This window comes from Macrobrachium nipponense, chromosome 33, assembly GCF_015104395.2.
Source record: "Macrobrachium nipponense isolate FS-2020 chromosome 33, ASM1510439v2, whole genome shotgun sequence".
NCBI lineage: Eukaryota > Metazoa > Arthropoda > Malacostraca > Decapoda > Palaemonidae > Macrobrachium > Macrobrachium nipponense.
This window is the reverse complement of record NC_087219.1, coordinates 12,469,774-12,483,717: the sequence shown is the minus strand read 5'-3', so window position 1 is coordinate 12,483,717 and position 13,944 is coordinate 12,469,774. Positions and strand designations below refer to the sequence as shown.

General features: G+C 35.6%; 2 protein-coding genes across 4 annotated transcripts; both read right to left on the bottom strand.

Annotated features, from left to right (window-relative positions):
* Window positions 1-7,612: 7,612 nt before the first annotated feature.
* On the bottom strand, window positions 7,613-8,840 carry LOC135202680 (uncharacterized). Of its 2 annotated transcripts, none has more exons than XM_064232166.1 (3): window positions 8,702-8,840; window positions 8,366-8,453; window positions 7,613-8,097 (listed from the first exon to the last, which is right to left on the bottom strand). In XM_064232166.1, the coding sequence occupies exons 1-3, from the start codon at window positions 8,711-8,713 to the stop codon at window positions 7,907-7,909; spliced, it is 291 nt and encodes a 96-aa protein (XP_064088236.1). In that variant the 5' UTR covers window positions 8,714-8,840; the 3' UTR covers window positions 7,613-7,906. The 2 variants fall into 2 exon arrangements, with proteins under 2 accessions (XP_064088236.1, XP_064088235.1); XM_064232165.1 differs by having other exon boundaries at window positions 8,645-8,821.
* Window positions 8,841-12,787: 3,947 nt separating this feature from the next.
* LOC135202681 (uncharacterized) lies at window positions 12,788-13,908 on the bottom strand. 2 transcript variants are annotated; one of them, XM_064232168.1, is made up of 3 exons: window positions 13,862-13,908; window positions 13,532-13,625; window positions 12,788-13,049 (listed from the first exon to the last, which is right to left on the bottom strand). In XM_064232168.1, the coding sequence occupies exons 1-3, from the start codon at window positions 13,871-13,873 to the stop codon at window positions 12,847-12,849; spliced, it is 309 nt and encodes a 102-aa protein (XP_064088238.1). In that variant the 5' UTR covers window positions 13,874-13,908; the 3' UTR covers window positions 12,788-12,846. The 2 variants fall into 2 exon arrangements, 1 of the variants encoding a protein (XP_064088238.1); XR_010311784.1 differs by lacking the exon at window positions 12,788-13,049 and adding an exon at window positions 13,153-13,186.
* Window positions 13,909-13,944: the final 36 nt, after the last annotated feature.

Genomic DNA, 13,944 nt, shown 5'->3' with positions numbered 1-13,944 from the left:
TTAGATTCTAATATATTAAAAAAAAAACTTATTTCTTTCACTGAACGATCATTAATCTATAGGCATTTAAATAAGTAACTGAATGAAACCTTTGAATAATGACATGTTGATTTACATATCTAACAATTATTCCTCGTAACAAATGAGGCTAAAATTCTGATTCAGGGTGAACAATCAGTAATACATGAATATAAAAGTAAATCTATCCATACAGTCTCTTTTAATATATAAACACAGTATATATATATATATATACGTATATATATATATATATATATATATATATATATATATATATATGTATGTATGTATGCATGTATGCATGTATGCATTATAATAATACATACACATTCATACATTATATGTATATATATAATATATATATTATATATATATATATATATATATATATATATTATATATATAAATATATATATATACATATATATACATATAATTAAAATAATATATAGGAAAGCACTATCAAAGATGGACTACAATAAGAATGTAAATCTTATCGTAGTTCTTGATAAAAAAAAAAAAAACCATGACAATACCTGCCGAATCAATGGACGCATAGGCCTAGCGTTTGTTTGGCCAAATTCCCTTTCGTTGTTACAGTTCAGAGTACTTTTCCCGTAGGATGGTGATTCGATAACTTTTACTCACCCCACCCCTAAGAAAAGCATTCTCATATACTCATGTCTTTACCTCAAGAAATTATTCTTTCATATTCGAAATTAAATTGTACTTACAGTAAGGAGAGGTTTGTGAGCATAAGTCTAGGTTAGGTTACCAAACTTCACTTTTCCTGGTATTACCAGCCTACGAGACATATCGTTTAATGAAAACGTAAATGGAACCTTTATTTTTTACATATCAATATAAAAATACAGCTATCTTTAATTTTAATCGAAAAACATATTTTTTTTTAAGGTTTGTTTACGTCGTCCTAAAATACTCTCACCAAGATAGAAGTTTCGGAATTTCGATGAGAAACGGTATGATACCGAGCGTTTCGTAATTATGGCATAGACAGTATCCTACAGGCCTACTTACTGCCAGGAATCCTTTATGACGGACAAAATACAGCTGATATCCTTCTGCATTGCAGGAACATGTCTAGGCCTAAAAGGATTGTTGGCTCAACCAGTATCCTACACGCCATTAATACTAACTTGTAATATCGAGCAGGATCTTTTTTACTTTACATCATGTAACTTATATAAGATAAATAAGGTTTTGATTTCAATACCAAAACCGATATTATGGAGGAAGCGTTTTTACTAGAGGAAGACATTGTTCTGCCTAAGCACAAACTTCCGGGGAAAAAAACTTTGCCATGATTTGCTTACCTCTGAAATGTTATCTATTTTCCTCTCGGGGAGTTTCTGCGCCCGTATGTGGAATTGTAAGCTGCGGAACTTATTATTTCAGCGAAAATGAACGATAATATATTCGTTAGATACACAAGAAGATCAAGACTTGTTTGAGAACGGGGGCTACTGTCTGCATGCAGCGCCTCTCTGGTGGCGTGACACCAAACTACATAAATAACATCTCCATTTATTATTACTAACTGCGCTACGTTAACCTTAATCTTAAAATTGAATTTTCATTCCTCATTCCCGATTTGTATCGCCAGTTTTTGGAAAAGGCGGAACATCATTTACATTCATTTTACAGCAGTGGAATTTGCGGTTCGTAAAAAAAAAAAAAAAAAAAAAAAAAAAACAGCCGTTAACCATATCGTCCCGCCATCCAAAGGGGAGTTGTTGCGCCGAATGCGCGTTCTGTTGAATAATGTTTTCAATACCGGAATACGAGCGGTTTTATCAGAGGAATCGTTAAGATTTTCGAAGTAAATAAAAAAATCTTACATTTTCTCGATGATAGTAATAATATAATTAATAATAAAAATGATAGTGATGATAATGAAAATGACAACATTGTTACTAGAAATATAAGAATGCTTACTTACAATATATATAATTAACACCGTATACTACTTATGAGACGCTGAATATATATAAACAAAAGAAAAGCGCCTCAGTGGCGTGGTTGGCATGGCGTTTGCGTCCCACCTCGGTGGTCGCGGGTTCGATTCTCGGCCATTCCATTGATGAGTGAGAGATGTGTGTGGTGATATAAGTTCACTCTCGACGTGGTTCGGAAGTCACGTAAAACCATTGGTCCCGTTGCTGAATAACTACTGGTTCCATGCAACGTAAAAACACCATACAAACAAACAAACAATATATAAAAAATAATGCTAACCTGACCTACAGTTACAGAAGGAAAACAGTCTTCATTATTTCATTATTATATTTGCTATGGGATCTCTCTCTCTCTCTCTCTCTCTCTCCACAAGATGATTCTGCTACCGGAGGAGATGGACTACATCATATTTTAGCATTTCATCTTTGTCCTGAACGATCATCTTTAATAGGCCAATTATCACAAAGAAGAGGCGTTTCCGCTGGAGATCTTCCTTCCCAAGGCTGTTTTTCTGTATAAATGGCGGTTCTTCGAATGGTTTTGTCGTCAGTATTCCGAAGCGGGACCTCAGCCACTCACTCACTCATTCATCATGAAGGTTGCTGTAAGTTCATATAAGTCCAAATCTTTACAAAGATCGACCAGAATGTTTAACATAGTGGTAGGCCTATACATAATCCGATTTGTTAGTTACTACTAGTACTATAGATACTTATTCTGTTGCAGTGTTTCTACAATAATTTTTTTTATATTTTTGATAATTTCAAAGTTAGTGCTGATATAAAATAGCTTTTAATTATGTTACTTATTAAGTTCATGCTTGTTTACCTGACGACCTTTGCAGATTTTCCTGTGCCTTTTGGCCGTTGCCTTGGCAGAACCTGAGGCCAATCCACAGGTGCTGGCCGGTCACCCACTGCACTACAGCCATCGTGAGTCCTTCTGAGTCGTTAACCATTCTTGGATAACCTTGGATTCTTGAAATATTTCGACTTTTAAAGGGGAACCGGATTAGAAATGAGCTTATTCGATGTAAATTCAGTCGAGATATTCCTTCGTTTTGTTATCTGCCATTTTCCTGTTGATTTCTGGATAGACGTCTTAAGGATTAAAACATTAATAAGTCTAAAAGTGCCTCTGCCTTCACAGCCTATGGATTCCCACTCATCCGCAACCTAAGCCTAAAAAAAAGTTCAAATCGTCTTTCTTTTCCGCTAATGTCTTCTAGGTTACTGGATAACTTCCTTCTTCCTAATAGACCTATGTGTTTTTCTGCTTTCACAGCCTACGGATTCCCACTCATCCACAACCTAGGCCTACCCCTGACCTACAGCAATCGATTCCCTCTCACCTACGGTCACGACCTCCCTCTCACCTACAGCAACAGATTCCCACTCCCATACAACCAGGGGCTCGGGTATCCCTTCGGCCCTAATTTCTACCCAAGAGGAGTACCAGCAGCAACCACAGAGGAATGAAGAGCTGGATGGAAACTCTCTTTAGTAGGAACTTTTAGAATCATGATATCTCCTCTTCTGGAGGAGATAGGATATTAAAATTGACTGAGCCAATAGATATGAAAGAGACCTAACAGCAGTATATATATATATATATATATATATATATATATATATATATATATATATATATATATATATATATATATATATATATATATATATATATATATATATATATATATATACATATATACTTACAATTCTTGGCCGTTAAATAGTGTACAGTATATTTCCTCCTACGAATGCTAACGAATTGCTCAATTAATCTCTTAATAAAGATAATGTTACTATAAATGATTACTAAATTACCCTTTGTTCCCTTTCGGTAACTTTGTTAAAAGTAATTTTTTTTTATGTCTTGGCGCAGAACCAGGTCAGACTTTTTTCCCTAAGTTGGCCTGTAAACTTTGTAAGAGGAAGTGTGGACCTCTGAACTTGGACAGATCGACCAATTTCAAAACAAGTTGTTACTCTTAAATGAAATCATTAACAGCCGGACATTCTTACAGATAATTTAGAAAAATATAATATTCAATACGAAGGTTATGGAGTAAATCATTGGATACACAAAAAGTGCCTGTATTTAAATAAGTCTGCTATTAGGATTTTTTTTTTTTTTACATAATTGTATAATTACAAGGTTAGACTACTATAACTGCCTTTATGGTGGTCAACAAAAATTTCTGATTACTTAATAAGGCAGGCAAATACAAGGACGATATTCTTAGATAAATGTGATCCCCAAAACCCCACTTAATATTATTACCCTAAATGTCTCTTGGGAGCCATAATCCGTCGTTCCAACCGAATTTTAAGGACCCACATTCAACCCCCCATAGAGGTGTCAGATATAGCACTATAGTAGATTCACATCAACCATGCATTTGGCGTCTAGGTCAGTCCATTACGACGCCCCTGATTGGCTGTTGATAAACCAATCACAGGACTGGAAACTCTCAGTCTCTCGAGAGAGTTCACTTAGGCAGGATGCGTGTTCCACCTCTCCTAAGGGATACGTCTTTCAGGAGAGGTGGAACATGCATTCTGCCTATGTGAGCTCTCGAGAAAAACTGTTGATGTTCATCTACTATAGCTCCCTTACCTTTTTACCACGGCGGGAGGTAGTGCCGTCAGTGTACCTCATGCGGTACACTGTAGGCATTACACAAGATTCTTAGCAACGTCTCTTCGGCCCCTAGCTGCAGCCCCCTTTCATATCTTTTACTGTACCTCCGTTCATATTCGCGTTCTTCCACCTTACCTTCCGTCATGTGCTAACAATCATTTCAACATTATTTTCAGCGCTGAATGACCTCATAGGTACCAGCGCTTGGTCTTCGGCCTAAATTCTATATCCCGGTTCCAATTTCTACATTTTTTTTAGAGTCGATTTTTTTTGCTGTTTCCTTAACAGAGCATTCCAGTCTTATTTTTTCACAAACACGTAAACAATCTTTGGTGTTTGTACTGTTTAGTATGTGACTTATGAACGTACATGCGCTTTTGAGATTTATTTTGTATATTGTGTGATTATTCTTTTTTCAAAAAGGTAATCATATCATTTCGTGCACCAGTATCTATGTTCGAATTTTTCTTTGTGGTATGTGTGTGTGTGTGTGTGTGTGTACTTGTCGTCTATCCGCTGGTATTTTTCGGTCTTATATTCCAATTATTCCTTATATATTGCATGATTTTTACTTTTTTATTCTATTTTCAAGTTCTTACCGTTTACTGTAATATAATATTGACTTTTGCCTTGATATTTTTTCGCAATGATGATAGGAACACATAATGTATATTATATATATATATATATATGTCAGATGAAAGGGGGTATAATTAATAATTTGTTTAATATGCCAATGTGATGTGCTGTGACTTTTTTGGAATGCGCAGACTACTCATAGAGACAGTCCGAAGTGTTGACCTGAGAAAGCTGATAAATCATTTCTGGGATGGAGTGATACGAAGATGCATAGTTAAGCGGGTCAACGTTCGTTCTGTAGTTATGGGTGAGTTCATGGGGTCTTTTTCAAGTGCCTTTGAAAAACTGGCTGCAACCAGTTACATGGGGCGTCGACGAAGGGTGTGAATTCATATGTATGTGTGTGCCTCTTCCGTTCATAATGGCATCTTTGGCCAAGTCTATGGGGAGACTTACGGAGAGGTCTGTGGGAGAGAGGCAGAATGCTGGGATAGCTCTGTGAAAGTTTTTAATTGTTTGTGTGTGGTTCTCCAGGCTGTAATGGGTAAGTGTTGACTTACTTTAGCCAAAGGGATGGCTTGTTGTCTGTTTGACATTTTGTAAAGATGTTTAATCTTTGACTTTGTCTTTACAATTGTGTGTGCTTACGAGTATCTTCTCGTGTCTTTGTAACAGGCGGTTCTAGTGAAGGGGACAGAGAGTCCTGAATAGAGGGAACTATAATATTTTGGAGAAGAGATTGGTGTGACTAATTACTGATTGAGGCATTTTAATATTGGGGGTTATCTAAGTAGTTTGTCTGTGAGACTTGGATTATTATCTTTCCATTGTTGAATAAATATCATATTTTTTTTATATAACTCTGACTCTCATTTGATGACCTGTTAGAATGGAGAGAGAGAGAGAGGTGGAAAGAGAGAGAGAGAGAGAGAGAGAGAGAGAGAGAGAGAGAGAGAGAGAGATTGAGTGTGTAACTAGTTTGCCTAGACGCTCGGGTTAACGCATACCAGTATCAAATACCCTTCGCTGGTAATAGGTAAGGGAGGTACGGGATAACACACACATATATATTATATATTATATATATATATATATTTATATATATATATATATATTTATAGGTATATACTATATATATATATATATATGATATAGATTTATATATATATATATATATATATATCTATATATATATATATATATACATATATATGTTATCATACATAGAAATGGATTTAATTTAATGACAATATGGCCGTCTTTGTAGAGGAAATTGGCTTAGTTCCAGTAACAGGAAAAATAATCTCATAATTTATAATTAAAAATCTCCAGATGATATGCAAAAAGGTTTTTTTGAGAGAGAGAGAGAGAGAGAGAGAGAGAGAGAGAGAGAGAGAGAGAGAGAGAGATTTACCTAAATAAATATAGGTCTGTGTATTCATGTATTCATACAAATTAATAAAAGACTATATTAAGATGATATAATCTCTGTGTTAGTTCCTCGTTGGACTAGTGGTTTATGTGCTCCCCTACTGATTCGGTAGTCCCGAGTTCGATTCCCCGCTCTGCCAAAATGGATTCAGAGGAATTTCTTCCTGGTGATTTGAAATTCATTTTCGATGTAATGTTGCTCGGACCCCACAATAAGCTGTAGGTCCTGTTGCTAAGATACCAGTTGGTTCCTAGCCGCGTAAAAATATCTAATCCTTCTGGCCAGTCCTAGGAGAGCTGTTAATCAGCTCAGTGGTCTGGTTAAACTAAAATATGCTTACTTCTACAATAGAAAATTCACATCAACTGTGCATCTGATGTCTAGGTCAGTCCCTTACGACACTCCTGATTGGCTGTTGATAAGCCAATCACAGGGGTGGAAACTCTCAGACTCTCTTGAGAGTTCACTCAGGCATGATATATGTTCCATCTCTCCTGAGGGATACTTTTGAAAGACGTATCCATCAGGAGCAATGGAACATACATTCTTCCTTCGTGAACTCTCGAGAGAGTAAGCACGAGCTTCGCCAGACAGAGAATGGAATCCAAAGATGTTTTATATATAATATTATCACTGAGTATAGCTGGTTCACTTAAGGTAGATTCTTGAATGAGCCCTATGCTTACGAAACGCTTGTTTGGCGGCCGCTGATTGGCTGGTACCGGGAGGTAGGCAGTTCCCAGCCAATCAGCGGCCGCCAAACAAACGTCTCGCAGGCATAGGGCTCACTCAAGAATCTACCTTATGTGAACTAGTTATAGTTATCTGTTTTGTGAGTCTTATGCCTTTTATTTGCACGAACAATCATCCACTTTTTTCTTCTTATTTTCCTTATTGACTACAGGCCAGTTTATGGAAGTTGCAACAGATGAGAAAGATGGATAGAATATACTGCAATTAAGTAGTGCTTTATTTAATAGATTATATTAAGGGAGAAGATGCATCATTTATACCTGAAATATTATTTACGCAATATCTGATGAACCCTTGGTTAATACCCACTTAAAGACAATGCCTGAAATAACATTTCGTTAATTTGTAATTCATAACCACCTTCACGGGCTGCTCTATTAGCAAGAACCCGTGCTGGCATAAGGCCAGCTTAATCTAAACAACATGAACCACCTTCAGGAGGGACTGCGACGTTGTGATTCCAAGGGCGCCACTTGACGAGTGATTTCATTCAGGTCTTTATTCCTTTGCAGCTGCTGGTACTCCTCTTGGGTAGAAGTTAGGGCCGAAGGGATACCCGAGCCCATGGTTGTAATGGAGTGGGAATCTGTTGCTGTAGGTGAGAGGGAGGTCGTGGCCGTAGGTGAGTGGGAATCGATTGCTGTAGGTCAGGGGTAGGCCCTGGTTGTGGATGAGTGGGAATCCGTAGGCTGTGAAATCAGAAAAAGACATAGGCCTATTAGAAATAAGGAAGTTATCCAGTAACCTAGGAGATATTGGCTGAAGAGAAAGAGGATTTGACCTTTTTATTTTTTATTTTTAGGCCTAGGTTGTGGATGAGTGGGAATCCGTAGGCTGTGAAAAAAACAAAACACATTTAAACTTGATAATGTCTTGAGAAAATCTATTCCAAAACTAACAGGAAATTCAAAATTGTTCGATAACTTCCGGGAATGAAAAGAATTCAGAAATACTCACGATGGCTGTAGTGCAGTGGGTGACCGGCCAGCACCTGTGGATTGGCCTCAGGTTCTGCCAAGGCAACGGCCAAAAGGCACAGGATAATCTGCAATGGGCGTCAGGTAAACAAGCATGAACTTTATAAATAACATAATTGAAAGCTATTTTATATCAACACTAATTTTTAAATTATCAATAATATAAAAAAAAATAATTGTATAAACACTGCAGCAGAATAAACAAAGTTCATCTATAGTACTAGTAGTAACGAACCTATCGGATCATGTATAGGCCTACCACTATGTAAATCATTCTGGTCGATCTTTGTAGAGATTTAGACTTATATGAACTTACAGCGACCTTCATGATGTATGAGTGAGTGAGTGGCGGGGTCCCTCTTTGGATACTGTCGACAAACCATTCGAAGAACCGCCATTTATACAGAAAAACAGCCTTGGAAAGGAAGGATCACAACGGACACGCCTCTTCTTTGTGATAATTTGCCTATTAAAGATGATCGTTCAGGACAAAGATGAAATGCTAAAATATGATGTAGTCCATCTCCTCCGGTAGCAGAATTATCTTGTGGAGAGAGAGAGAGAGAGAGAGAGAGAGAGAGAGAGAGAGAGAGAGAGAGAGAGAGAGAAGAGACCCAAAGCAAATATAATATAGAAATAATGAAGACTGTTTTCCTTCTATTACTGTAGGTCAGGTTATCATTATTATTGATATATTCAGCGTCTCATAAGTAGTATACGGTGTTAATTATACTATACATTGTTAATAAGCATTCTTATATTGCTAATAATAATGTTGTCATTTTCATTATTATCACTATTATTTTTATTATTAATTATATTATTGCTATCATCGAAAAGTCTGCAAGAAAAACAAAGCTCGAAGTTACTGTTATCGTTCTTTGCGTCATTTCGTCCATATAAAGCATTTACGTATATCTGAACTATTGCTTAGTAAATGAATCCCACTGAATTTACACAAAATAACTTTTTTTTCAATTACCTTCGAAAATCTCAACGATTTCTTTGATGAAACCCCTCGTATTTCGGTATTGAAAACATAATTAATCAGAACTCATTTTGGATGCCGGGGCGATGCGGTTAACGGCGCCGTTTTTTACGAACCGCAAATTGCTCTGTTGTAAAATGAATTTAAATAATGTTCCGCCTTTGCCAAAGACTGACGATACAAACAGGGAATGAGGAATGTAAATACGATTAAGATTAAGATGAAGAGTCGTAGCTCATTCGGAGTGACCACTGACCACTCCCCTTCGGATGCCATGGCGATGCTGTTAACGGCGCCGTTTTTTTCGAACCGCAAATTACTCTGCTGTAAAATGAATTTAAATGATGTTCCGCCTTTGCCAAAGACTGACGATACAAACTGGGAATGAGGGATGAAAATATGACTTTAAGATTAAGGTTAACGTAGTGCAGATAGTGATAATAAATGGAAATGTTATTTCTGTAGTTTGGTGTCACGCCACCAGAGCGGCGCTGCTTGCAAGCTGCAGCCATTAGCTCCCGTTCTCAAACAAGTTTCGATGTTCTTGTGTATCTAATGAATATATTATCGTTCATTTTCGCGTTAATAATAACTTGCGCAGCTTACAGTTCCACATACGGGTGCAGAAACTCCCCAAGAGGAAAATAGATAACATTTCAGAGGTAAGCAAATCACGGCGAAGTTTATTTCCCCGGAAGTTTGTGTTTAGGCAGAGCAATGTCTTCCTATAGTAGAGACACTTCCTCCATTATACTGTTTTAGATTTTTAGCTTATTATCGGTTTTGGTATTGAAATTAGAACCTTATTTATCTTATATAAGCTACATGATGTAAAGTAATCAAGATCCTGCTCGATTTACAAGTTATTAGAAGCGTTTAGGATACTGGTTGCGCCAACAATCCTTATAGGCCTAAAGTGTTCCTGCAATGCAGAATGATATCCGCTGTATTTTGTCGGTCATAAAGGATTCCTGGAAGTATGTAGGCCTGTAGGATACCGTCTATGACATAATTGTTTTAGTTTTAGACCTATAAAGGCATCGGTAGTGTTGTAATAACGAAACGCTCGGTATCATAATGTTTCTCATCGAAATTCCGAAACGTCTCACTTGGTGAGAGTATTTTAGGACGACGTAAACAAACCTTGGAGAAAATATGCTTTTCGATTAAAATGAAAGATAGCTGTATTTTTATATTTATATGTAAAAAAGAAAGGTTCAATTTACGTTTTCATCAAAAAATATGTCTCGTAAATATATATATATAATATATTATATTATATATAATATATATATATATAATATATATATTATATATTATATATAATAATACTACGTATTAAATGGAAGTGATTTTTATTAAAATAAAACAAATTTTATAATATAATTCATAATGCTGGTTCTAATGCCATTTCTGTACCTCTTTATTTTTAAGAAGTGCAATACTACTTCTAATGCCATTTTAGGCTTCATTCATTTTTGAAATGTGATGCATAATACTTCTGCCCTCCTTCATTTTTGAAAAGAGTGGAATACTGTACAACTTCAAGGTTACTTCATTTATAAGAAGTGTGATACTGGACTACTTCAAAGATTTTGTGTTTCAAGGAGTTCAATACTTGTTTTAATCGCGCATAGGTATGTTTTTCTGCATATATAAAAGGAGCATTTCTTAAGCATTTCAAACTTTGTCATTTTTAAGAAGTGCATTATTGATTCTCATACTATTTCAGAGTTTCTTTATTTTCAAGAAGTGCAGTACTGTTTCTCATAGCATTTCACATTTTGTTTATTGTTAAGAAGTTCAGCACTGGTTCTCATACCATTTAAGATTTTGTTTATATTTTAAGAAGCGCAGTACTGGTTCTCATACCATTTCAGATTTGGTTTTTGTTAAGAAGTGCAGTACTGGTTCTCATACCATTTAAGAATTCCTTCGTTTTTAAGAAGTGCATTAAAGTTTCTAATACTATGTCAGAATTTCTACATTTTAAAGAAGTGCAATACTGGTTCTTCAAATGTTATTTCTACACTTCTTCACTTTTAAAAAGTGATATGATACCATCGCAGGATTTCTGCATTTGGATGAAGTGCTATAGTGGTTCTTATATCAATTCAGGTTTTATTAATATTTAAGAAGTTGAAAACTGCGCCTCTTCATTTTTGAGAAGTGAGAAGTGCAATACTGGTTCTAGTACCAGTTCATTATTTATTCATTCTTAAGAAGAAGTGCAATGCTGGTTTTAATGCTAACTCTGTCCTTCTTCATTTTTGATAAGCTCAATTCTTCACTATTTCAAAATCACTTCATTTTAAAAGGAAGTGCAATTCAGGGCCCACCCAGAGTTCCTCCAGTTTTAAGAAGTGCAGTTCCGGTGTACTTCAAAGTTCCTTCAGTTTTAAGAGGTGCATCATTGGTTTAATACCACTTATTATCTTGTTAATTTTTCAAAAATTGCCATTCTTGAGCGCCTCAAAATGTATTTATTTTTAAAACTTGTGTTTCTGGTTCTAGTATCACTTCCTTTTGCCTTCATTTTCAAGAAGTGAAATACTGTAATTTTTTAAGTATTGTAATTTTGGACCACCTCTAATTTTATTAATTTTTCAAGAGGTTCAGATCTGGAAAAATTAAATGTTTCCTGATTTTTAAGCAGTGCAGTTGTGGTTCATTTTGAATTTTCTTCATTTTTAGCAGTGCACTTGTGGTTCATTTTGAATTTTCTTCGTTTTTAAGAAATGCAATTCTGACCGCTTCAAAGTTTATTCATTTTTAAGAAGTTAATTCCTTGTCCACTTCAAAAGTTCTTTGCTGAGAAGTACAGTTCTCTTCCACTTCTACATCTCTTAATTTGTAATAAGTACAATACTGATTCAAGTAGCACTTCAGTGTTTCTTCATTTTTAAGAAGTGCCACTTCTGACCACTTCTGAATTTCTTCATATTTAAGAAAAAAAACTGAAATGTAGTAAATAATATTGATTATTTGTTGGTCAGGAAATGAGTTATATTATCAGATGCTTTTCTAGAATTGTATTTTTATTCATATTTCAATTGTTTGTTATTATTTTTACTATTCTTATTTTTTTGGTATATTGTTTTATTATTTGATTTCTTATGTTTTTTTATTTAAGATTTTGATTATTTTACTTTTGTCTTAATTGCTTAGTCAAATTCCTAGTTCAATGAAATCATTGTTATTCATTTTCACAGTAAATTGATTTTCTTGGTGTTTATGATTTTTTTTATTCATGTCTATTATGTGAAGTTTCCATTATTTTGAATATGCATACAAATCCAATTCCCTTAATTAATTTAAAATGATCAGGAAAATATTGTAAAAAAAAACTCCATTATGTTAATTTTCCCCAGTCATCATTTCATTTACAATTGAAAAGAGAAAATAAAAACAATATTACTTTTCAATAGTCATATTTATTTAGGAAATTACTGACACATTTTTAATTAAGCTACTTAATCCTGGGCACCTGCAGCTGCTGCCGCTGGTACTCCCCTTGGGTAGAAGTTAGGACCGAAGGGATATCCGAGTCCCTGGTTGTAAGGGAGTGGGAATCTGTTGCTGTAGGTGAGAGGGAGGTCGTGGCCGTAGGTGAGTGGGAATCGATTGCTGTAGGTCAGGGGTAGGCCCTGATTGTGGATGAGTGGGAATCCGTAGGCTGTGGAAGTAGAAAAAGACAAAGGCCTATTAGGAATAAAGAAGCTGTGCAGTAACCTAGAAGACATTGGCGGAAAAGAAAGACGATTTGAATTTTTTTTTTAAGGCCCTGGTTGTGGATGAGCGGGAATCCGTAGGCTGTGGAAGCAGAAAAAGACATAGGCCTATTAGGAATAAAGAAGCTGTGCAGTAACCTAGAAGACATTGGCGGAAAAGAAAGACGATTTGAATTTTTTTTTTAAGGCCTAGGTTGTGGATGAGTTGGAATCTATAGGCTGAGGAAGCAGAAGAACTTTTAGACTTATTAATATTTTAATTCTTAGGACGTCTATCCAGAAATCAACAGGAAAATGGCAGATAACAGAACGAAGAATATCTCGACTGAATTTACATCGAATAAGCTAATTTCTAATCTGGTTCCCCTTTAAAAGTCAAAATATTTCAAGATCATCCAAGAATGGTTAACAACTCAGAAGGACTCACGATGGCTGTAGTGTAGAGGGTGACCGGCCAGCACCTGTGGGTTGTAGTAGGGGGCAGGTTCTGCCAAGGCAACGGCCAAAAGGCACAGGAAAATCTGCAAAGGACGCCAGGTAAATAGTCATTAACTTTGGAGTGTCACTTAATGAAGAGTTATATTTTGATATCGAGGTTATCAAATTATCAAGATTATATTATAATGACTGTAAAACACTGCTGTAGAATATACAGAATCTGTCAACAATATTGGAAATGAACGCATAAGATCACGTATACTAATTAGTCAATCATTCTGCTCAATTTTTGCTAGAACATAAATTTAAAAGCACTTACAGTAACCTTCATGATGAGTGAGTTAAGTGTCTAAGGACCGTCTTCGGAATACTGACGACAAACCATTCGAGGAACCGGCATTT

Bases quoted from the DNA above. Each gene is read 5' to 3' on its own strand.
- LOC135202681 (XM_064232168.1), bottom strand. The intron at 13,050-13,531 runs GTGAGTCCTTCT...CTACTTCCACAG, and splicing joins CCCTCTACACTACAGCCATC to CCTACGGATTCCCACTCATC.
- LOC135202680 (XM_064232165.1), bottom strand. From the start codon at position 8,713: ATGAAGGTCGCTGTAAGTTCATATAAGTCTAAATCTCTACAAAGATCG. The intron at 8,454-8,644 runs GTAGGCCTATAC...CGCCCATTGCAG, and splicing joins CCAGAATGATTTACATAGTG to ATTATCCTGTGCCTTTTGGC. The intron at 8,098-8,365 runs GTGAGTATTTCT...CTGATTTCACAG, and splicing joins CCCACTGCACTACAGCCATC to CCTACGGATTCCCACTCATC.